General features: G+C 42.5%; 1 protein-coding gene across 3 annotated transcripts in view; it reads right to left on the bottom strand.

The window, feature by feature from the left end:
• mctp2a (multiple C2 domains, transmembrane 2a) overlaps positions 1 to 23,064 on the bottom strand; it is a 32,383-nt gene extending 9,319 nt beyond the window's left edge. Inside the window, exons 1-19 of one of the 3 annotated variants that reach the window (XM_041939651.1) lie at positions 22,935 to 23,064; positions 21,076 to 22,086; positions 19,532 to 19,591; positions 19,333 to 19,444; positions 16,950 to 17,092; positions 16,759 to 16,835; positions 16,531 to 16,645; positions 16,408 to 16,431; positions 13,906 to 14,082; positions 13,073 to 13,203; positions 12,778 to 12,964; positions 12,416 to 12,509; positions 12,220 to 12,322; positions 12,021 to 12,123; positions 11,801 to 11,902; positions 11,583 to 11,657; positions 11,182 to 11,301; positions 1,154 to 1,273; positions 22 to 63 (exon numbers count right to left, since the gene is read on the bottom strand). In XM_041939651.1, the coding sequence (XP_041795585.1) occupies positions 22 to 63; positions 1,154 to 1,273; positions 11,182 to 11,301; positions 11,583 to 11,657; positions 11,801 to 11,902; positions 12,021 to 12,123; positions 12,220 to 12,322; positions 12,416 to 12,509; positions 12,778 to 12,964; positions 13,073 to 13,203; positions 13,906 to 14,082; positions 16,408 to 16,431; positions 16,531 to 16,645; positions 16,759 to 16,835; positions 16,950 to 17,092; positions 19,333 to 19,444; positions 19,532 to 19,591; positions 21,076 to 22,074 (2,784 nt within the window). In that variant the 5' untranslated portion in view covers positions 22,075 to 22,086; positions 22,935 to 23,064. The remainder of the gene's footprint in view (positions 1 to 21; positions 64 to 1,153; positions 1,274 to 11,181; positions 11,302 to 11,582; positions 11,658 to 11,800; positions 11,903 to 12,020; positions 12,124 to 12,219; positions 12,323 to 12,415; positions 12,510 to 12,777; positions 12,965 to 13,072; positions 13,204 to 13,905; positions 14,083 to 16,407; positions 16,432 to 16,530; positions 16,646 to 16,758; positions 16,836 to 16,949; positions 17,093 to 19,332; positions 19,445 to 19,531; positions 19,592 to 21,075; positions 22,087 to 22,934) is intronic. The other 2 variants (XM_041939654.1, XM_041939652.1) reach the window with 2 other exon arrangements.
• Between the last annotated feature and the right edge of the window lie 850 nt (positions 23,065 to 23,914).

Raw genomic sequence — 23,914 nt, 5'->3', positions numbered from 1 at the left:
GAAAGAGACAAGATAAAATACCTTCTCGTCTTCCTCTTCGTCGTCACCCATGCTCATGTTCACCTAAGAGAAAATAAAGGGTAGTGGGTGATTTCAAACGAACGCGACATGTGGGCACTGGAGCATTTTTAACAAACACCTAGTAATGAAATTTTCTTTGAGTACATTCACCCCTATTGGGAGAGGCTTGTTTCCATAGAGACTGCATCACAGGGGTGACCTCACACAAAAGGAGAGGTGAAAGAGGGCCTTCCTCACAAGAGCACTGTCACACCAAAGCAATCTCATTTCTCCACAACATAAGCACACAGAAAAACAGAAAGAGGGGAAAAAAACACATTTAATTTGGATGCTGTTGCCTAGATCACTTTATATCAAGTCATCCCTGACCCCAATGTGGTGCACACTGTGACATTGCCGGGGAACAGAGCTGTGTCATTGCCAGCCAGAGGGTCACAGAGGGGTGGCAGAGTCTCCACACTGGATATGAGGGTGAGCCTGGGCTTTAACATTGTCCAGGGACGGCATCTTTGCCAGCAGCCATAAACACAATCACCGGGCTGGGTATGCTGCTTCGGGGAGGGTGTGTAAGCAGGCCAGGCCACTGGCTGGCCGGTGAGAAGGCTTACAACACGGTGAAATTGGGGGGCAGTCAGAAGTGTGAAAGGCATTAACCTTCACAGACATGTGTAGGGCAAACATAATTTCCATAACAGCAGATAGAGATAGTGGTATGTTGTGGGGAGAACTATAGTCCTGCATTTACAGAAGTGGTGAGACTATATCAACAGACTGTAAGCTATACATACATTTACAGTGATTGAATTTTAGTGGCTTCTTACTGCTTCATGTTTTATTGGGCCTCTGGAGACAATGTAGAAACTAATTCAAATAGCTATAAAACATGTGGAATGTTGCTACAACTGACTGTACTGTGAGGTGCGTTTCATAGAACAGCTCCAGTATTATACAGTATAGTGTAAGAGTTGTTAATTGACATCACTGTAAAACAGCAATTTGTCCAATGTGTGCAAAAAGGATTTCATTCCATCAGGGTGTGGGTTAACATATAGATTGAATTTGCACTGCAAGAGCATGCATCTACAGATGTGCATGGATGAATACTGAAGAGTGCAGAGTACTCGTCACTCACCAGGTCCTGGTTGGAACTGGCCTTCTCTGCAGTGAGCTGGAAGTAGTGCCATCCGATGAGCAGAAGCAAGAAGAGGGGCAGCATGAAGAGCTCCCAGTGCCACACCGTCACAAGGAAAATCTGAGAAGACAGGACATGACAGCATAACGCAAAGCCCATCACACTATAGCAGGGACACAGCTTTCAAATCTCAGCAAGCCTGCTCCCAAAACAAAATATATAATGGGTTTAACCACATCCTAAATCTTATGAAAAGCACTACAGACTGTAAAGCCTTTGAGATTTACAGCCGATGGCAACAGATTTTACTCTTAGTGGTTTGAAAGTAACAGACATTCAGGGACAACTTTTAATATCTTGAAATCCTATTTATATACACCAAAAACACTGTGCTGGCAGAGTGCCTTACTGCAGAACAGAAAGTATGACATGGATAGGCATGGTATGCTGTCTTTTAACTAGCACATCAAATCCTCTTAGATTCGGAGACAGCGAGGCTCTCTGACGAGGCGCATATGGCAACTGGAGAAGCATTTGAAACATTTACCCCCTCCGTGGTGATGATACTGAGAAAAGCCAAGACCCCTGGTAGAAATAAGATGGATCACACTGAATGAGTAATCCCTTATAATTCTGTAAAGGAGTGGTGCTAAGCACGTTGCACAACACCCACTGCATTTCACAGTAGAGCGCTAATTGGACGGCTGCATTTAAACCCATTTAGTGACAGCCGAATGAGTCTGTCTCCAACCGAAATTATCAGGAATGTGTGAGGAGGATCACACCAGCAGGTTGACAGGGATGAAATAAAAATGCCCCCCACAGCAAGCTGAATCTTAAAATCTATTATAGTGTGATTATGCACCAATACACTCAACATATGGTCCACTTTTACTTACCACAGACATCTTTCACAATGTAAATTTCAAATCTTTCTCATACTTTATATGCAACAGTTTCGCTAATGAATGTGTCCTTTCCAACAGTTAGATTAATCCTACTTTCTTAAGAAGTTTTTCTTTTTTTTCTTTTTTTACAAGGTTCATTTGAAAACGTTGAGTGTTACTGCTAAACTGAACCCTGGTGATGGTAGCACTGTGCAGTCTAGGCTCAGAGAGCTGGAGGCTGCTTAGAGTATGAACAATATGTTCGAGTTAAGCCTGAGACAGGATGTGAAGCACTGGGGCCTTCAGGCCTCAATAGCAGGCCTGTAAACAGCAGACTGCTCCTGTCATAGCAACCATACAGAGTCCGTGCATGTTGCTCTGGGGGCCGGTCTACCTACTGCCACACCAGGCCTAGGTTCAAATGGCCACCAGGGAAACGTGAACCATGAGTAATGCAGACAACACTGTGATCCAACCGCCCTAGGCTTCACCACTGTACTGCTTATTATCCCTCAATATAACCTGGGAGAGAAGGGCTGAGCCAGAGCAGCAAGCAGAAGCACAGCGGGATGACCAAGAAATAAAGAAATGGACAATATGTTCTTTTTTTGTAAGAGCTCATTTGAATTACGTATACGGTAACAAACTAGAGCTGGTGGGGGATAAAAAAGGTAAACAATGAATATGCATGATGTGCAGAGGTAGCTGCAGTACATCTCTCCTCTGTTATGAATAACCTACGTCATGTGTTGTCACCTCAGTTCCCATGAGGCGATTCTAAAGCGACGCTCCCCTCACCCCAGAGGAATTCTGCTGGCTGGTGGACAGGTAGCTTGTCATATTCCCAGTATTCTCATAAAAAAGGAAAAAGAAAAGAGGGGAAAATGTGCCTGGAAACTGACATGAGCCCAGCAGGAATGTTGAACCTCCTTGCCCTCCCTGCAAAAGCTGCTACATTAACCACTAAAGTCTAATTGCTTGGTCTCTGTCTTCCTGTGCAAGTCAACAGAGGGAGCCAATTCATTTCCACCCGGGGAGCCAGCAGAGAGAATCTGTCACAGGTATTCATAATCGCCCACTAATGCAAATTTCTGCTCACCGCGTTCTGGCTCAGTGGACAAGATAAAAGCCTACAGAAATACAATGCCTTGTGTCTAAACTGAGTGCTTAAATGAGGGTATAAACCAAAACTGTCAGAAATATCTCCTCAATTCCTCCCTCATGGTATGTCAGCCCATGTGTTTGGGATTTACATGCTTTTTTAACACTAATAAAAAACGATGGAGAGAAACATCTGGGAAAACCTCTCAGATTCCTTCACTCAGGTGCACGGACTGAGACTTTGCCGTCAGATATCCCACGGTAATGAGCAGAGGCAGGACTATACCTTCCCCTTGTCTCCTCGCATTCTCCAGAGTTTCAGTGAAATGGAGACAGAACTAATTCCCCACTAAGTGGTTTATGTTTTATTAGCGAGCTGCTGAGTGATTAAAGGACATGTCGGACAAAGTGCAACCTTTCAGGCGTAAGTGTAAATTTGTATAGAAAATAATCCACATTTTAATTGCCCTCAAAGATGGGCTCCATTTCAGTCTTAAGGGCCTGACTGTGTATTTTTTCATCCGTCAACAAATTACACACGACAAGCAAAACTTTTTAAACACGGCAATGTTGCAAGAGCAGCAAAACAGGCACTGATTTAAAGAAAAGGGACATAGAGCAACAAACAAAAGCAAGGCAGGTGATAATTAATGACATACCTGAGCATTTAGGTGTACACAAGCAGAACTGGATAACGAACGACTTGTAATTGAACAAGTGTTAGTATGTATGTCTGGGAGGAGTGTCTCTAATGTAGGAAACCTCCCTTGACAAACACCATTTAGCTGAAAAATGCCTGTATGATTATGCACAGGGTGCCTCGGGAGGAAAAAAAGAATGAATTAATAAAACTATTAGCACACGGTGGAGTAGATGATGGAGATGCACTCTCCTTAGCCACCTGTAAGCGCTTGGAGAAGGGGGCAACCCTGGGCAGAGCATTTCTGCCAGCAGGGTTAAGAACAGCCTGACAGATTTGTTTTATAGTGCCATTAATATGATTCCACTAAATGCATTCTGCGCCTTCTCATGCAGATCCCCTGGCCAGCAGAATCCAGCACCTAATAATAAAGCACTCAGCGATTAAAAGTGTGAATAAAATAACTTAAAGCTGAGCAAGCATGGCAGCTCCCACCACCCACACTCTCCCAGGAGAGGGAGAAGGGATCGTAGCAGGAACAAAGGGACAAAGACACCCTCTATAAGAGTTTCTACCATCCTGTAAATTGATTAGCAGAGTAGGGGGTGGCCCAGTCCACCAACCCAAACTACTGACTGGCAGACGTACCACCAGACTGCAAGGCTGCCAAATGCTCTCTTTATACACTAAAGCAGACAACGGGCTATAAATACAGGCTTCACATCAGCCTAACACACATAATACAGTTGATGAGGCAAATTAATGTCATGTCACAGCTCATGGGGCCATACAATATCATTGTTGTTGCTGTAAAAAACAGCTAACTAAAAAAACCCTTTCCACTATTTTTTTAACGTGGTCGATTTCATAAATACCCTTATTTTTAAGACTATGTACCATCCAAAAACACGTAAGATTTAATCTTGGCCATATCTTCACTACTCTCTTCAGTTGCACTCCACTTGGAAAGCTAAACAAAGCGAGAAGAGCGCCAGCCAGCATTATGAGGGTCAGTCATGGGGGCTGTGGACGGATGCCAGATTACGTGAACATATACTGAAAGAGTTTAACAAGGCTGACTACAGGCTGCAGGGTTTGTGTATGTATGTGTGTGGCTGTCCGTGTGCATGCATGTTTTTTTGTGTGTGTGCGCGAGAGACAGAAAAAGGGCAGAAACCGTGCGTGTGACTGTGTGCAAGTATGGGATATACAAAACATTAAGAAAATAAATTTAAATTATTATCATTTTAAAAACACAAATGGGAACTGTCGACAAAACCTTGAATAGGCTTTATTCTGATGGAGATGTTCTTTTTCTGGGTGAAATCAAGGGCAGTAAAATTAATCTGCATTACTTCTTCAATTAAAATACAAAAAAAGAGATTAATAATGAATCACAGGCACAAGTAACAGCTCAGCTCACGCAGGTCTTTTTTTTTTTCCTTTTTTTCAGCCAGGCTGAAACAGAGTCTGGCTGAGGGCTTATGTTGGGGACAGGAGCGGCAGGCTTTAAAGTAGCTGTAAACGCAGAGCAATGAGACATGTAATTTGTGTTGAGCTTGGGCCAGTGTGGGGACAGGCTTTCAGGGGGTGTCGGAGGCAGAGGAAGCACAGATAAGATTTCTCTTCAGGGCAGGTAGAGTGTGTGGGCAGCTATGGTGCTCTGAGCTAACGCTGAATAAATATTTCACATATGCTCAGCTCAAGTCTTATTGACTGGGGAGAGAGAGAGAGAGAGAGACAGAGGAAGAGGGGGAGAAAGAGTGAGAGAGAGAGGCGATATTCGAGTGAGAGCGATAAAATGGGGAATCTCATGTCCCTCTTCAGTGAGGAGAAATCAGTTGCAACAGTTCTGGAGTGTGATGCAATTTACAATTCAATTTTAAAATCAAATACAGTTATAGCAACATTGATATTTGCTGTACTTGAGTTACTCAAGTTAAGTGGTTAGGTTTCCACTTTGTTTTCAGGTATTAATATTATTTTTGCTCTGTGATAGCTAAAACAAAAAACAACAAAAGTCCATTTTAGTAATAAATCCATATCCAAACATCAGCATTAAAACATGTGTATTTGTTGGTGAAATTTTTGTGCTTTATTAAGAAATAATAAAGCATTAAAATGCTGTCTTATTTTTACTTAATTCAACGTTCACCAATTTGTCTAATTTGTAAACAAAAAGGTTAGCCACAGCACAGTACAGTGCAACGCTGATAGCAGCTCTTTATCAAAGCACTGAGGAAGAGCAGCCGTGCAAGGCAAAGGCATTAGCATTTGCTCACGGGGCCAGCTCTGGCCGTTGTCTCCCCGACTGTCTGACACATGCCAGGGCCAGAGTAGCACCAGTATGAGGCTGGAGCGGGGCAGTCAGCGGGGGCCCCGTGGTGCCTGTCAGTGGTGGCTACACTGACCCCACACTCCGGCACTGGCCACTAGTGTTTAATCCGTGTCGGGAGCGTTAACACTGAGCGACCTCCTGGGTGACAGATCTGCCATGCGAGCCTTTTCCCCTGAGGAGGTGGGGAGGGAGTGGCGTGCACTTTCTCTCCCTGTCAGCTCCGCTCACACGCACGTTAACGCGCCGGGGCCAAAACTGGCCCCGGAACAGCCACGCACAAGGGCGGACAGGTCGCCACCTCAGCTGCCTGGGGAGAGGCGTCCTCTGTGACTAGGAAGGTGGCAAGTATGTTAAAGGCAGTCATTGTGATATTGCACACACAATGGGGTTAAATGCAGAGCATACTTCCTCTAGGCTGAAAACATGCATAATATAAAACATAAGTACAAGTACAATAAATGCAAAGATAAAACCTTGCCTTCTCAGGAGTCAACATGTCTGCTCAGTCATCTACACTTCACTTACTTTGTGTTGTTTAATAACACTAAATAATAATGATAATAATGGTTAGTTTAAATTGAATCAAATGTGGTCTCAAAACTGAAACCTATGTCCTACATCATATAAAAATAGAAACAATTTCATAGCTCTAATGAAGTGAATATTAGCAGAGAAAGCTTATTAATCCGACTAAGTAAGGGGACATGTCTCAAGGTTAGAGATCGCATTCAGCCAACCTCAAGAGCTGTCAAGTGACACATAGGCATTCAGGGCCGCTTAATAATAACACTGCGTTAAATCAGGAGCCACTGCTGAGCAGCTTGCAAGTAGTCATAGCCCATCATTTAATAATTAATAGATCTCAGACTCAGAACCATGAATACACACATCACCATCACTGCCATCATTTTTTTCCTCAGTAGACACATTCCCACTGCGCACTCTGTCAGGACTCCCGCAACCACGGAGATGGAGAGTGTAGCCCCCATGAGAATCCCACTCCTTTAAGGCCTCCAACTTTTTTTCCAACAGAGACAAAACAGATGCAAAGCAGAAACAAGGAGACAATTCACAGGCGTGCACAGTCCTCTCGCTGTTCACACAAAAGCTCGGCCACACTGCAATGCAGTAAACCACAAATCGGCAGATCCAAGACTCACAAAGCATCTCATTTTCAGGGACAGTGTTAACAAGAACAATTATGACAACTCTGATTATGGCTTTGATCTCGGCCGGGCTGGTGTTCTGGTTAATGGCCCCGACTGGTGTGGCTCTACACAGGTGGTCTCCCGGGACCTCTGGAGCCAGATCTGACCCTGTCCTGCCCTCATCTGGGGAGACGATGATTCTATCAGCCCCAAAGAAGTGCCCGTTGCAGCTGCCAAGTGTGTTTACAGCTGCACCGCATCAAACATTCATCAAATGCCATCTTTACAGTGTGTGATGTGAGGCAATCAGCATTTCACAGGCTGTCAAATGATGTCTAAAGCGGTTGCTACCTGGCAGTGTCAAAAAGAAAACGGTTCAAATACTCACATAAGGTATACAGGTTTCTTTCTAGTCTAACTCCTGACAGATGAGGTACCTCATATGTTAAAATATTAATTCTACTTAAATACTTAAAGCGGTCTAATGACAGCAAAGCTCAAAATCAGCTTTCAAGTGTAAATGATCCTTTTTCTTTTTTTTTTTTAACTTTCATCCATTTCATCTAAATCAAAATTGTTCTCAACTTTAAACTTCTGAAGCAGATTAATTTGGCTGGCTAATACATGCTCATTTAGCTTTCTTTTTTTTTCTTCACTTTTTTTTGTGGAGGAAACTTGTGTCTCTTGGTCTAATGCACAGAATGGAGGATTTCACTCCAAGTTGTTCCCACAAATGGCTCCTGTTGGGAAAAGTAACTGATCTCCTCAGCGCCTCCACTCACGCTTCCAGCAGTGCTGTAGCTCCATCTACAGGTCCAATTCTTGTGTGCAGCAAAGAACTCTGGGTGACCCCTACGCAGTCACTGCTGATGTATAGCACATTCATCTCGCTCAGTCTTAGTGAAAAGCACATCTAAAGGCCGTTATTTTATGAAGATTTTAGCTGTCACATTTTCTCTCTCTCAGAGAAAGGAACATGCTGTTGTCAAACTCTTGAAAAGCGCAGATCCTAGGCTCATTACTGTAGCATAAACAAGAAGAGGGGGGAAAAAAATTCCAAATTTCTTGTTTGTATTTCCATTCACTGATGAAAATGTTTATGAGGATTTGCCAGAACTTTGTTTAAATGCGTGAGAAAGATTTTTCTTGGTCTTGTTTTTTTTTTGTTACATTACCTAATTAGAGAGACTATTTTAAAACTGCTACACATTGGTGGAAAATCGAAGGCGACTTCAAACGGTATGGACTCTGCTGATGAGATTGCACAAATCAAGTGAACTCCTGCACTCGCAAGCAGTGACAATACTGCAAGTGTTTCCATTCCTTACAGAGTTTCCTCTCACACAACAACACTCAGCAGCAGGATAAAACCAAATAAACCATCAAATGTGTAAACGCAAAATTTATATGTTCCTGGATGCACAGCTTTCTGACTGCCACTCACGAGGGAAAAGTTATTTTGACGGGAACAATGAAAACTTCTCCAAAAACAAACAAACAAAAAAACAGAAGAAAAAACTCATCCTTTTTTTCATATTCATATTCACTTCCTTAACGTGAACCAAAGCAGTGATCCCTCATGCAAAATTTGAATACCTTGCACACCACACACCAACAACCACTTCATAATGCATACATGAATCTACATAAACAGGATACAAATGTAGACTGCATGCTGTGTGGAGGTCAGAAAATTGGCCTGTGGGACTGAGTGATATAATGGCTAAGTATTCCTGGTAAAGCACTACGCGAGCGTCCCGCAGTCCCAGTAGAAACCACAGCAGCGGTAATGCATTACAGGATGTATATGGTGTAAAAGGGTAGGACTGGTCTGCCTGCTTGATAAATAATGTATTGTAATGTATATTAAAGCTAGACCCACCACTGCAGAGTTTCCTACCGGCATACCCTGAGAAGCCCTGCGCTGCCTGCCACTGTGGAAAAGTGCAGACACTAGTGGTATAATTATGCACATCTGAGAGGCAAGCAGAGGCCATCTGTCAATGTCTGAATCAGTTACCTTATTACCACTGCCTAAAGATATAAAGATAGGAGTGGGAGCTGCTTTCATTAAGGCACATGGTGGCATGCTGCTTTAGACAGCTCCAAACACTAACTTAATTGCAAATGATGACTTGGAGGAGGAGGAGTGGCTGTACAGTGACTAGCCTTGGAGTGGGCAGGGGCACTAGTGTGGATAGTGGCATGGCACTAGGTTTGTAATGACAGTCAGTGAAGACCTCGTTGCTGCCCTCAGTGACCGCCAACAGTAGCGTGAGTTCAGAGTTTTTCCCTGTTACTATCAATTATATGCCATATTTACATGTGATTTGCATGTTTCACCTTGATTGTTACTTGTTGAGAATATAATGAATCATTGAAAAAAAGAACTTTTCACTTGTTGAACCCTCAGTCTGCTGATGAGTGGGTGATGAATGCACAGTGGCCGATTCACTCAGGTTGGGCAGTTCTCACCGTGCACCTTCGACACTTAGACTATTTGAAGCGCACCTCATCGCAGACAAAAGGCGTACTCTGACTACTCTGTTACTGTCTGCTTTTAAAAATATCGACCTGTGAGCTGGTGTTCGTGTCTGACAACAGAGCGCTTGCTTCAAATGAAAGGACAAAGCAGCTACAGTCAATGTTACAAGAATTACCATCTTCCCTGATCGGAAGCAGATGACACACCGCTGACAAAAATAAGATTGGGAAGCACTACACTAGTAACAATGATGTTCATGATGAAAACAGTGAGTGTGTGTCTTTTTCCTTCACTCTAAGATCTCTATTTGTGTGCCTGACTCCTAAACAGCAGGTGGAGTAGAAGTGGAAATGAAAGATTAGAGTGTGCCACCACACACTCCCATCGCCTGCGGTGGATCTAATTATAGGTGGAAGAAGATGGCCCCATCCCGCTGACCTGTCACCTGTCAGCCTGCCTATCCTCCTGCTCTCCTGCCCATATCCCTGCCTCCAAGTCTCGCTATCAGCCTTCTCAGACTGCGCTCTTACAGAACTGTCTTCCTCTTTCTGCGCTCCAACTTTCTTTCCCAGATAGTAGCCTGCCTCCCACTCTAATACAATCGCCTGCATTGTTCTCTGTCTTCCTGTCTGCGTGTCTGCCCGCCTGTCTGTGTGCCTTGCAGTTCTAAAGGCTGTGATACATTGAGCCTGGCCATTGCCTGGGGGGATTTGCACCTCAGGATCAGTGAGAAGGGCTTATAGAATACACCAGGTATGAATTGCATGTCATTCTGAGACAGAGCAGACAGAAGAAAGGCGGTGAAAGGAGAGTTCTTCACACACCCTGTCTGTGACCGCTTCCTCACCCTGACACGGCACTGGCAGGGCTTTCATGGCAAGTGTACACTCTTAATCATGACATTACATGTGCTGTACTGAGGGGGATTCACAGGGTGATTTAAGATTATTTAAGCTTAGGACCTTAGATCACATACCCTCATTAAAAACAGCTAAACAGAGACATTTAAACAAGGTTCAAATCTCGGAGGCAGACTGTCACTCCTCCACCCAAGGAAGCTGAGACTGTGATCCTCCTTACACCGTCCCCCGGGTTAGGAGGCTTTGCAAAGAAGTCAGATGTACAAACGCCCAAACCCCACCCCCTTCAAATACACTCTAATGTCATCAGAACTGAAGGAAAGCCAAGTGGGGTTTGATTTAAAGGATAAAGCACATCCATCATATACGCATGGGATAAGAACAGAAGGCAGCCATTGTTTTTCATGGGAAAAAGACTAGCGGAGAGAGAAAATGGCTAAACCAAAGATTCTCCTCAACATCTAATTCACATAAAATGAAAGAGTTAAAACCGGGCTGCAGTGAAATGGGACAAAACTTGTTCGCCCCAAGGCTTAAAGGGAGTTCATTAACGTGAGGCAATGACTTACCAGAAAGGCTATTAGACTCCGTTGCGTGCTCTCCCATTGAAAACAGCTTTTAATGTACTGTAACGTGTACAGAACTGCTGTGCTGATTTTTCGAACTCGATATATATTCCGGGCAAGAATCTAATGGGAAATAATTGGAACAAAACACTGGTTAGTATTATTTGATACTGGACGTAATGGTTATGACTTTGCAATGAGGTTGAATCAGCTTTAAAATCAGTACTTTCTACTTGTGAAGTTAGATGTTTAAGCCAATTAAACAAATTACTTTGACGATGTCCAGACTATGACTGTGTGTAGCTTTGCTGTGGCTACTTTATTTGTGGGATGTGAGGGGAACATACTGGGAAGCTTTTTTGTTCCATCTGCTAAATTCTGCTAAAAATGTCAATAGAGATGACCTTTTTGGAGAACTTCACGTTTTCCTCCGTTAATTTCGTCTCCTTTGGTTTAAAGGTTTTGACACCAGCTCTGACCTGGGACAAAAAAAAAAGATTAAAGATAGATTAAAGATATAAAAAAAAACATGACAGTTCAACTACTGTTTGACTTGTCAGTATACGATGCAGAACATTATCACCTTTCTAACGAACTTGAACATATTTAGCGAGATTCTTACTTTGTTATAGATAACCTCCGGCACCAGTGTGATGGTTCCTTTTGATACACTTCCCAAGTCTTCTTTCTTCAAGAACAGACATATCTGCTGCCCATTCTGAACCTTTTAGAATTTAAAAAAACAATAACATTTTTTATATATCAGATAATAATATTTAAGACCTTTACAAACTAAATCCTGTCACAATAGAAATGCAGTGGCTGATCATAAACAAACTTACAGTCAGTAATGGAATGGCCACTTTCCCCAAAAAGTTTGGGGCTTTGTCTCCATTTTCATCCAGGACAGTTAACTCTATCACATCATGAATGTCCTTAATCGGGCTGTAACACAAGAGTTAAGAAACATGTTATTCACATTCAAAAATACAACACAGTCTAAGACAGATGTTCTGTTTTTTCCCTTGAAGCTTAACTTACAGTGTAAAGGCTTTGCCCCACTCCGGATTGATGGTCTTGTAGACGGTGTGACTTTGAAGTTTGCTGTTACCGAGCTCAACAACACAGAAGGGGTTGCTTTTTCCTGGAAATGATGGAAGTGTTGATATTTAATGTAAAGAAAGGGCCATGACCATGAGAACAGAAAACAGAGGAGTGAATTGTTATTAAGGATTACCATTGAGGTCTGTTGCTGGAAGATCGTTTGCCTTTATAACCTTGACCTGAAGGAAGCCAACCTCCCCCATACACTTGTGTGAGTTCTTTAAGCTCTGACAAACAATGAAAATGATTTAAAACATGTTATTCCAAACACCTTTTTTTTGCACAATTAATAAATGTGCCAAATAAAATTAAATTATAAAGAGCTGGTGTATAACAGAATTACATTAATGTTATTGCAAATGTGTCATATGTGACATGTTTGTATTTCTTACTGAATCAGCTGTTATTAGAATCATGACTAAACTGCAAATACAAATATTTGCGGATTGTATTTTTGTGTAAAAATAAACAAAACTAAACCAAAAAAGAACTCACAAATTTCTCCACTACTGTGTCTCTCTCATCAGGCTTCTCCAAGGTAGCTGTTTCAATGTCAGAGATGGAGACTCCCCAGCAGGGTCTCAGGGTGACCAGAAACACCAGCCTGCCCTTTCCTGGGTCCAACACATGATTGTAGAGCTGCCTCTCATTAAGTGGAAGTCTCAATAGGTCAATCTCAAACCTGAGACACAAAAGGAAAATAGTTCCATTGAAACACACATAAGGCCAACTAGTTCTGTGGCGGAGCCGATGTGAGCAAAATTAACACTACCCACCAGGAAATACTCACATCCCCCATGATTCCTCACCCTTCCTCCCTCTCTTTGAGCACACCTCCACCTGCAGAGGTTCCTGGTTATCTTCAAACTGATTGAAGTCAAACTGCTCTCTCCACTGGGGATTGGCCTGAATGCAAAGGTTCTGAGGGGAATAAAGACACAGATTCAGCACATACAGTAACGTGGAAACATACACACACACACACACTTTGACGCAATGTCAGGTTTAATGCATTATCAGACTGAGCAGCTCCTGCATGACAGGTGGATTAAGTCTTCATTCCGTTCAACCAGAACGAGGCAGGAGAAGAGAAAGAGAGGTGTGTTGTGTGTATGTGCCTCTATTTGTGTGTGCTTGTATGTGTACACCTCAGTAGCCACTCTGGGATTGTAAACACTGACAGCTTCCAATTAGAATCAGCTTTGTCCAACAAACAAACAAGCAGAGAGGAAAGCAGAGAGGTTTACAAAGAAATAACACGACAGCACAAGACAAGTGCACCATAGAATCATCAGGGGGGAGGCCAACAAGTACAGGTAGATGAACAGGGCATGCTGGGTATGCAAATGAAGGCAATGAAGCCCACCACCCGAAGCACAGGGAGAAGTGAGTGGCAGCCTTGCCCAGTCTAATGAGCTACCTCTGCTATGGCCCAGTGAGCCAAGGTGGAGGTGAGTCACTGACAGGCACCTGCTGAGAGAGAGAAGCAGGGAAGTAAGAGATAGGGGCTGGGAAGAAAGATTTAAAGTATAAAGAGCAGACATTAAAAAGACAGAGGGGCATGAGAAAAAGAAGTGTTGGAGAAGTAGGAAAAGAGAAAGACTTTTAAAAAACAATTCCAACCTTGCTCTTGTACTTCTGATCACAGAGGCGAAAGCGGACATAGATGTCTCCAAGGCCATACTGCGGCAGGTCCTGTCCCTCCACCAAGGTGATACCAAGCACCCCAGTCCACTTCCGGTTCTTCAGCTGATTCTTCGACATTTCAGGAGGCCGCTGGGATGGTGCGGCCTGGTTCTGCTGCAGGGCAAAGATACACACAGATAGTACTTTTTTTTTTTAAGCACAATGTGTGGAAGCTCTGTGCGCTCCCTTCTGTTTACCTGCTCCTGCCTCTGCCTGGCACCTCATCATGTTCACAGAGTGCATGAAAGTAGGACAAAGGTTTACACTATACAGCACATCTCTGTTGAAGCACATTAGCACATCTCTACTGACAGGCAAGCCACACCATGGAGGCTCCTGGAGAGAGAGGAGGAGAGGGACGTCAGTGAGCAGCCAGATGTCCCTGGCTGTGACAGTCCCACTCATCACTGGCTCCCAGACTGAGTGTGGGGAGGCAGGACACTTGGCATACTGCACCAGAGACAGCAGGCAGCAGTGAGTAATGATGCAAACCACACAGCTCTCTCATCAGCAAATTACGCATACATGCAGTATGTATGGCCAGCATCAGAGTTTACTGCATGTTGGCACAGGCGTCCAATTTTAATTTAACCAGCAAAATAACAAATCTTTTCTACTAGAGTGAATCTACAAAACTAACAAAGATGTTGTACATTCAAGAGCTCTTTGGAATTCAAGCAAATAATCCACTTCTCCTGCCGTGTGTCACAGAGGGAGTGAGAGAGAGAGAGGCCTTGATATGTTTCCATGTTAGAGTTCCCGTGAGGCCAAGCGGTGATAGGCCAGGGCTGTAAAAACAAACAGCAGAGAGGTTGTGTAGGGCTGACTGTAATTAAAGAGCAGGACCGTAATCTGCTCTAGCCTCTTTGATTGCCCAGCTCCTTCGACTGCCCCGGCGACGCTGCTTCAAACAGCCCCACTACAACTCCCCTGCCACTCCGGCCCCTCCTCTTCACTACAGGGTCACAACCCACATTGCCACCCAATCCGGAGGGGATCAAAGCACATCTCAGGGACCTGAATTAACATGGAATACCACAGGCACAGCCCTATAAATATCAGCCCCTTCAAAAGAAGAGGAACAGAGGGAGTGGAGGAGCGATATAAAACAGGCCTCAGCCAAGTCATCCCAAGTGTTTATCTTGGACACATTTCTATCTCAGCGGCCAATAAAACAATTCCACTTAACTGTAAGTGGCCCCTAAAGAGAATCTATTCCTGGTCCTAAAAGGGCTGTGCGATTGCTTCCATATGGTGGGACAGCATGGGGACAAGCACGATGAGCTCAGACCCAGGTCCATTTGGCTGGTACCTCAGCACTGTCCATCCACAGCTGTGATATTACATCCTAACATCTGGGTTATTGCCCACTATGCCTGGGAATTATCAGCGTTGCCGATCTTAGGCATCGCACACTGGCAACATGCCTCGAACAGCAGAGCCCCCCTCCCGCTTCTCCCATACCCCCCACCCCCCCTTTCCTGTTTGAAACACTATCACACAGCAGAGTTTTACTTAGGCACTTGCCATTCCCTGTCTCTGTGGTGGTAACACGGAGGGAGAAAACGATGTTCTGAAAGAGGGGGAGTAGAGCTGTAAGAGCTGGGTATTCAGCACTTCCAGGATAGGTGTTAAATGCAATAAGATATTGTACGTTTGTCAAAAATGAAATGGGAAAAAAATGGCACTGTTACATTGTTAAATTAGCACTGTGATTTAGGCAGCAGAACATTGTGAAGAGTCCCATCACACATTTCTGTCTCCCTTTGAGTATCTTTAACCATCTGTAGTGGATAACCTACAATGTGTATGAAAATGGCTTCATTCCTTTGTCATCTAATTTCAAATTGAGATTGTCTACTGGACCATCAAGAGACTGAACAGTGGCAGATGCAGTGACTACATAGGTGCGAATATAAACCCACTCGCTGCAGTGCGAGTCCCAAACAGCAACCCTCCTATTTCACTCTGAATCTAATTACAGCTGCAATATATTGAAAGCCACTTGAGAAGAGATGGAACTTTGTTTACTACAAAACCAAATACTGCTCTATAATACTCATCTAGGGGCTCTTTCATGACAACATATTCGGACAACATCATTATTTTGGATTTGATCAGAATGTAATATTGTACCGTACTTTTTCCACAGCAAATGACACCAGTGAAAATAGCATGCATTGCAAAAAAGGGTTCAGAATAAAACCATAAAAGAATTAGGCTTTGCTGAATCCAAGGTTACACACAAAAGCTTGAGCCTGATCATACACCACATTCTTTGTTGCATCATAGTGCAGTGAGCTACTGCCCCCTAGTGTTTCAGATCAGGATAACTGTGAGGGCTACCATGGAAATGACAAAGTTGAATTTAGGAATAGTAAAGGCATTCTGGATACAATTCACGTTCAAAAGTAAGTATAATGATATAAAAATCCATACCTTGTTCTTCCTCTGTGGCCATCTCTTTGAAAAAAGGAAATTAACATGAATCAGTACAAAAAGGGAAGAGTAGGGACAGAGCACGGCATCAACAAACGCTTCTCATATTAGAAATACTCTTACAGGGCTTCTTTTGATGGTGGCATCTCTAAACATTAAGCAGACGTCAACCATTACAACTCCCATGTCATCTTCTTTACTTTTTGGATCATCAAGACGCAACTCTAATTCATAGGTTCTGTGAAGAGACAGAAAGGGCATACAGATTAAAAGTAATGGCCACATATTGATATCCTTATGATAATCCATTGCCTAAAACATGATAAAAAATCTCTATAAAGTATTCCTTACTTGTACAATTCCAGATTTTTCAGGGAAATGGTGCCAGAACCCATGAACTCATCAGCGGTACGGTTTTTATCATAAACCTACAACAATATTACAGATATCATTAAGATTAGAAACAGAAATTGTGCGCTCTGTTACGAGACCACTCTTATATACTAAGATAATGTGCTTCTATTCAAACAAACGATGCCTACCCGAACTTCCACGATATGCTCTCTGTCTCGAAGAGGATAGGAGAAGGATTCATTCCAACGTGGATTCAGGCTTTTATATACCACTTTGCTTTTATAGAGCTGTTTTCCTTCAAGTTTGAACTTCACATAAGGATCACTGGTACCTAAAATTGAATACAAAAAAAGAGAAAATCAGCAAGGTTATGTGTTGTGACACAAGTGGTAATTACATTAAACAATTTCATAGCAATCTATGGTGAAAGTGTATTATTTGGTGCAAACTATGTTGATTTCATGTGGAACATATTGCCACTATAAAAATGTACACTGTGTATGAAAACACACTCATACACTCCCTTCCCCCATGCTGGTTGTGTGAGAGACTGAAATATGTGAGGAGGAGGTGCACCCCACACATGGCAAAAACAGAGGGATGTAGCTGTTTTAATTGTGAAAGAGTAGAAACACTCGCCAGCATGAGGCAACCAGAAACCAAAATCTAGAAGCAACCAGTGTTAATCTCCCAAGCCTGTTAAGAAAGTCTGTCTGCAAGTGGGGTGGGGGTATGGGACTTCTTTGTTTCTGCAATTGCATGCAGATTGGCCAAAAAATGAAAGCCAGTCCCATGCCTTCATTTGTATAGGGGAATAAAGGGGTGCTTGAGAGAGCCTGCAGGGAGGCTTGAATCACATGACAAAGGCCCTGTGGGGATGGGCTGTCAGGCCTGTCAGCTCCCCACTCCAAATGAACATCTCGCAAAGGCAGGCAGGACCCACAGCAGCTCCACCCTGCCAGCCTGTGACAGGGAAACCTCTAGGCAACTTGACAGGAGGAGAATGTGGCAGCTAGCAAGGAGAAAAGCTCTGGCATGACTGAGAACGGTGACGATGGAAATTAATGGGAAAAAAGGGGAGAACAAAAACTAAGGAGTGGGGGCTGGTGGCGTGGGTCCTTTCAGAATATGTAATGACAATGTATGCCATTGGTGAGCCTTTGGCACGGTGTTTATTGTTGGGCAAACATAGGAGAGACAGGGGGCGTGTGGGGATTGCATCATCATGGTGCCATCTTGTCAGGGAAAGTAAGGTCTCAACTAGCAGGGAGTAGGGCACTGGGCTTGGAGGGTCCTCTGCCACTAGGCAGGAAAAAAATAGTTAAGCATCATTCCAAGAAAAAAGTCCTCTCGCCATTTCAGTGTAAGGTGATTTCCCAAAGCTGCTGGAGCTCCAGCAGCATGTAATACTGGTTAAAACCAAGGCATAGCCTAAAGGTATAAATTAAAAAAAAAATAAAAATAAGACTGACATAGTGTCGAAAACCCTTGAATTTTTTACTATGAAATGCATCTATCACTCTAAAATGGCCAGTTTATGATTTTCACTTTAAGCAAAACAAGTTATGTAAGTCAAATGAATTGCCAATAAAAGGCCACACGTTCTGAGACCCCACATGAATTTTCTCATATGTTGTAGTTCCATTTATGGCCACCTGATGTCACTGCTTTCCCAAAGCAGACTCTACTGAGCCTGGGCCTCAGGGAAGGGTCACAATGAGTGGAAATTTGTATTTCACACTTGTGTCTCTCACTCTCTTTCTCACAGATCAATACCACTGTCAAAACATCACTTAGTTATGAGAATCAGCTCATTTATATGTGTTGAAATCTAAACCATTTTTCAAGTCCATGCTTGATTGTATACCTGGACATGAGAATTTATGATTGCAAACACATTACAGACCCAAATGCACTGCTTGAGGATGATTACATTAATAAAATATCTCACAACTTCAACGCTCCTATACAGAAGACTTATTTTACACAACAAACCTAAAGGCATTAGCTGAAAATTTTAAGAGAAAATCTGATGGCTTTATCATAGTCTGTCTTCAGTCATACTGGTCTGACTGCATACTTGTCTGTGTTTTTTTCTTCTTTGTACATATGCCTCTTGACAAGAGACGTCATTCTCACAAGTAAACAGAAGCATTAAACGAACACAGCCCATCTTGCCTTTATACACAATGACACATTTCCCATTCCCAACGTTCCACCGTCTGATTGGCTCAAAAATACAGCAAGATTAACAAGATGTATATGAATTGTATGTATGTGCAGTGTTTCATCAAGGGCTCACCCTTTAGCTGTAGCCAAAAGCCAACACAGAGCGAACTGAACAAGAATTGCATTCTTTTCAGATGTACAAGATGTCTGAGATGGCATCTCTTGATCTGCTCTGATCCATGCAAGGGTGTTTCAAAAAAATGCCACAGTAAAGAGAACACTTTGGTGTTAGCATATAAAGAGTCAGTAATTATCCTCTCAAGATGTAAGCGAGACAGTGTCTTAGTCGTACAGGCAGTGAAAGGCCAGGATTTATGGATCACCTGCAGGTTATCGACCTACCTGAGCGCTTGTCTCTGATGACCAGGTTCTTTCCCTGCTTCAGGTTGATGTTCAGGAGGTACCTCTGGACCACTGCAGGTATTTGGACATCAGGCCCTGCTGTAATAACCTGCTGTGGAGAACCATTCACATTTATAGGCTGTCTCATACCAGATGTTTGGTTTACTTCAGTTGGCACAGCAGTCCCATGAGTACTCACAGAGTTTTCCAAAGGACCTATCATATTTTCTTCAAAGAATTCACACGGTTCACTGGACATCTACACAGAGAAAGGTTGCAATGACATTTTATGAAACATCAGAATGCAAACACTGAGTACAGTACAGTCAAGCTGAGATGTAGGTTTGTGTACTGCCCTGTGGTCCACATGATATTTATTCATTTTAAAAACGGGTTTTTATCCATTTCAACATAGTCAAAGTACAGGCTTGGCCCGCCATAAGGTTTGATTTGGCCTGTCAGATGGTTCTTGCGAAAAGAAATTAAAACTTACTTTTGACAAATTTCAATCAAAATTGCTGCTTAAGCAGTTTTATTTCTGTGAGATAAAAAAAAAATGCTGTTTAAATATGTAAGATATGTAAGATTTCTCTAATCTCAGCATGGTGGGCAGAGACATTTGTCAAATGAGGGAACTCAGAATCATCTTATCATTTTGCATCTTAACACAAAAAAATACAATACTTTTGGCCCCTGACCCACCATTATTTTTCAGGTTTGGCCCTCCAAGGGATAAAGTTTGGGCTCCCCTACTCAAAGTAGTCTGCATGACGATAGACAGTGTCTTTTAGGGACACAGCCAATTTGTCTACAATATGTTAATACTGCTGACAGTAAAGAGTGTCAAGAGCAAGGCAAAGTGAGATGTTATCAGTCTGTTTTTTATAGAGCTCTCCATGGTACATTGTGTATCTTACTAGTAACACAGGTTTTCGACTGGTTTCCCTGTCTAAGAGGCCTCTAGACAAAAGAGGATACAATAGTCTTAGTTTCAGCTATACCAAAGGGCTGTATAAAGCCAAATCCCAGGTTGTCACTTTACATTTAACACCAACCATGTGAGAGTGCTTTTGATATGTTGCACCAGCAGACCAAATAGTTACTGCCACAATGAGGATATATAAAATACACACTATGTCTATATGTAAGTGAGAAAATGTAGTAAAACCACAAGCCTAATCTCAGGCTTAGAAAAAGAACATTGATTTCACGCTATTCACCATATCAGAGGCTGCGGACAACTCTTAACATAACAGCTGAAGTGTGTGAAAAACCAAACCACACCATTTGAAAGTGAAATGAAAGCATGCAAATAAGGCCGATGAGAATATATTAGAACGTACTTCAGTTATTGTGGTGCTGCTTCATATCTCATCAGGAACAGGTAGCATGTTTTTATTTATAATACCTTTGTTTCTTTATCACACAGCCTGTTCTTGACCACTATATAGAGCTTGAATACTTTCATTTAATTCCTCAGACATTAATACTTTCATTTCAGTTTCTAGAACACCAGGGGGCTCTAAAAGGTACTGTATAAGCACAGAGGTGCATGCGTTTGGATTTCCATCTGTTTGATTTATCCCCATGAAAGGAAATCACTACTTTGATATCTGAACAAAAATTTCAAATAGCTTATTTGTAGTCCACAGTCCATGCAGACTCCAATTTAGAAAAGGATCTTCTGACAATTCATGTACTAGGTAAATACACAATACAATAATACCCTGCAATAAAACTGACCTCTGCTATGTCTTCCAGGGCCTCCACAGACTGGACTTCTTCTAGCAGACCCTCTTCCAAGGAGAAGTCTCTCATCAAAAGTTGAGAGCAGGGTTCTCGGTCCAGTTCCTCTGAGTCTGTCACCCAGGACATGTTGATCCGCTCCTCATTCGGAGTGCCACAGGCAGAGTCCAGAGAGGTACCATCTGCACTCTCCACAGGAGTACCTGCAGTATCCACTATCAGAGCCATTCTATCTGCAGGACCTTTTTTGATTGCTGGTGGAGTCCCTTTTTCAGACGATGGCTTTCTCTGCTCATATGATGTGGTCCTCTTTTCTGTGTAAAGGTTCACTTGGTCTCCAAGTGAGCTTGCTCTGGCCAGTGCTGAAGAAAGAGCACCTGAAAGCACTGCTGGGGGGTCTTCACCATTCAGACTCTCTCTCTCTACAAGGTCTGGCCTTGGTGAAAGAACATTGGTAAAAACAGATCTTGGTGCAGGAATAGGGTCAAAAGTAAACTTAGGTACATTGCGCTGGGCTTTTTTATCCACTTGTGCATACAAGCCTTCTTCAGTCAAGTTCACCTTGTTCTCAGAAGCTGGATATGTCGTGTCTTCACTATCCACATAAAACATCAGTGTCTCCACTGGTGCACTCATTCTATTCGAAGCAGCAGCTGTGTGATCTGTGAGAACTTTGAGTCTAGTTTCAGGGACGGAATCGCTCAGTTTGTCTGTGAAAAGTGGTCCATCAGTGATGGAGCTGCTTGCAATAGAATCAGTATCACTCTCGCCAGGGGAGATGCCAAAGAAGACGGCCTCAGAGGCAGTGGATACCAAAGCGCTCTCCGTAGAAAAAGGTTCACCTTGCACCAACCTGAGATCTGGTACAGAAATACTGCGCCGATGGGCCAGCTTCCTCCCCTGCTTGTCAAGCGCCTTCTTACGTGGCTTCTTCAGGTTGACCAACTTAGTTTTCAGACGCAGGTTCTCCAAAAAGTTCTTTTTCTTGACATCCATCTTGAGTGAAACCTTTCAGATAGAAAAAATGTGATAACAAAATGCTTTGTGTTATATAATGTTTATACAACAGTCAAATTCAAAATATACAAGAGGTGGCCACTGATTAAGGTCACAAAAACCTCTACAAAAAAAAGAAGTTGGTTATACTCACACTTAGGTTTGAGCAAAAAACATAAAGCTTCTGAACATATTTTCCTATTGTGATCGACATTTTCTGTCCGACACTTTCGTTTGAATAATTTTTGATTAAGGTACAATTTATACCACTGAGACTCTATTAATGATGTGGTGTCTTTACAGACGGTGATAATGTACAGTAGGACTGCAACTAATGATTATTTTCATTAGCGATTAATCTGCAATAAATCTGTCCACGATGAATCAATTGCTCATTTAGTTTATATGTCAAAAATTGTGAAGTGACATCTTCAAATTGCTTCTTTTGTGTCCAACCAACAGTCCAAAACCCAAAAACTTTTCATTTACGGTCAAAAATGACAAAGAAAAGCTGTAAATCCTTAGATTTAAGAAGCTGGAATGAGCATGTTTGACATTTCGGCTTGAAAAATGATTGAAACTATGAATTGATTATAAAAAATAGTTGGAAATGAATTTTCCTCTGATGATCTAATCAATTAACCAGCTAATTGTTGCAGTTCACATGTACAGTCGGTCATGATGAAGAAACACAGCGGCAGATTAAGGACTTCAAAAATTTCTAAACCATAATAAAATCTTACCATCAGTGCAAAGGCCCAATGACTGATTTCACAAACATTTCTGAATAAATCACTTACCTGAAGTTATTTTACATGGTATTGTAGTATAATTTAGACAAAGAAAAGATCATATTATACCTGCCCAGTCGACCTTTGTTGAAGTTTGCCAAACCCACACACTGAATCAGTCTCCACCGAGAGCAGCTATAAATCTCCAGATAGGCATCTCTACCATCCTAACTATGATGAAAAAGAGGAAGTGTTTGAAGCAACACAGGCAACAGAACATGTTGTTAGTGCACTTTCCTGCTTGAAGACAACTGTGAAGACAGGTGATTGGTGGAGAGGCCAAACTGGGCGAAACTAGCCATACCAGTCTCACAAGGTGAGTTTCAACGACTTTGAGAATGCCACAGTTAGGTGTAGAGTCCTACCCAAGTCTTCCACCTTGGGTGAAGTTACAGTATGACTTCAGGTATGTGGGATCAGAAAAAAAAAATCTATGAAACATTGAGGACATTAAGCCACTGTTGCAAAAGATTAAATACAAATTGAAGCATTGAGACTATGATGAAACAGTTGCTCACAGTACAGCAGGTTGAACAGCCTGTTTATTGCCTGCCTGTCAGTCTGTTCATTGTTGACTATATTTGCATTTGTGAGGCTATTTGTCTCTTTTAAGACCTGTATGCGTTACACTTGCTCTAATATGCGTTCTCTTATAGGTCCAAGTGTTTGAAAAGAAAAATACTTAATGCCATAATCTATCCTAATTCTACAATACAACTGTCCTTCTTATCTGTCCAAAACAGTCCCAAAATACTGCTGATGGATTCCACAACATGACTGAGGCATATGAAATGTTGGCTATCTGTTCATCTTATCTCATCCCTGATCTTCAGCACAGATCTGGCACTCGGTGTCTGCCTTGTCATACCAAACTCCATTTCCTTCACACAGCCCCATATTTGTTTACAGTGGAACATGGTTTAGCCTAAGCTCGTCAAAAGTGAGCATTTGTGTTTGCAAAGTATAAACTATAGCTTTCGATCCACACATACAAGCCAGTGCAACAGACCCGCTGGTGTTCGCTCTCGCTCCCCTTGCCTGTGCCGAAC

The sequence above is a fragment of the Chelmon rostratus genome, chromosome 6, assembly GCF_017976325.1.
Source record: "Chelmon rostratus isolate fCheRos1 chromosome 6, fCheRos1.pri, whole genome shotgun sequence".
Lineage (NCBI taxonomy): Eukaryota > Metazoa > Chordata > Actinopteri > Chaetodontiformes > Chaetodontidae > Chelmon > Chelmon rostratus.
Note: the sequence above shows the minus strand (reverse complement) of the source record. Positions and strands in the feature narration are given on the sequence as shown.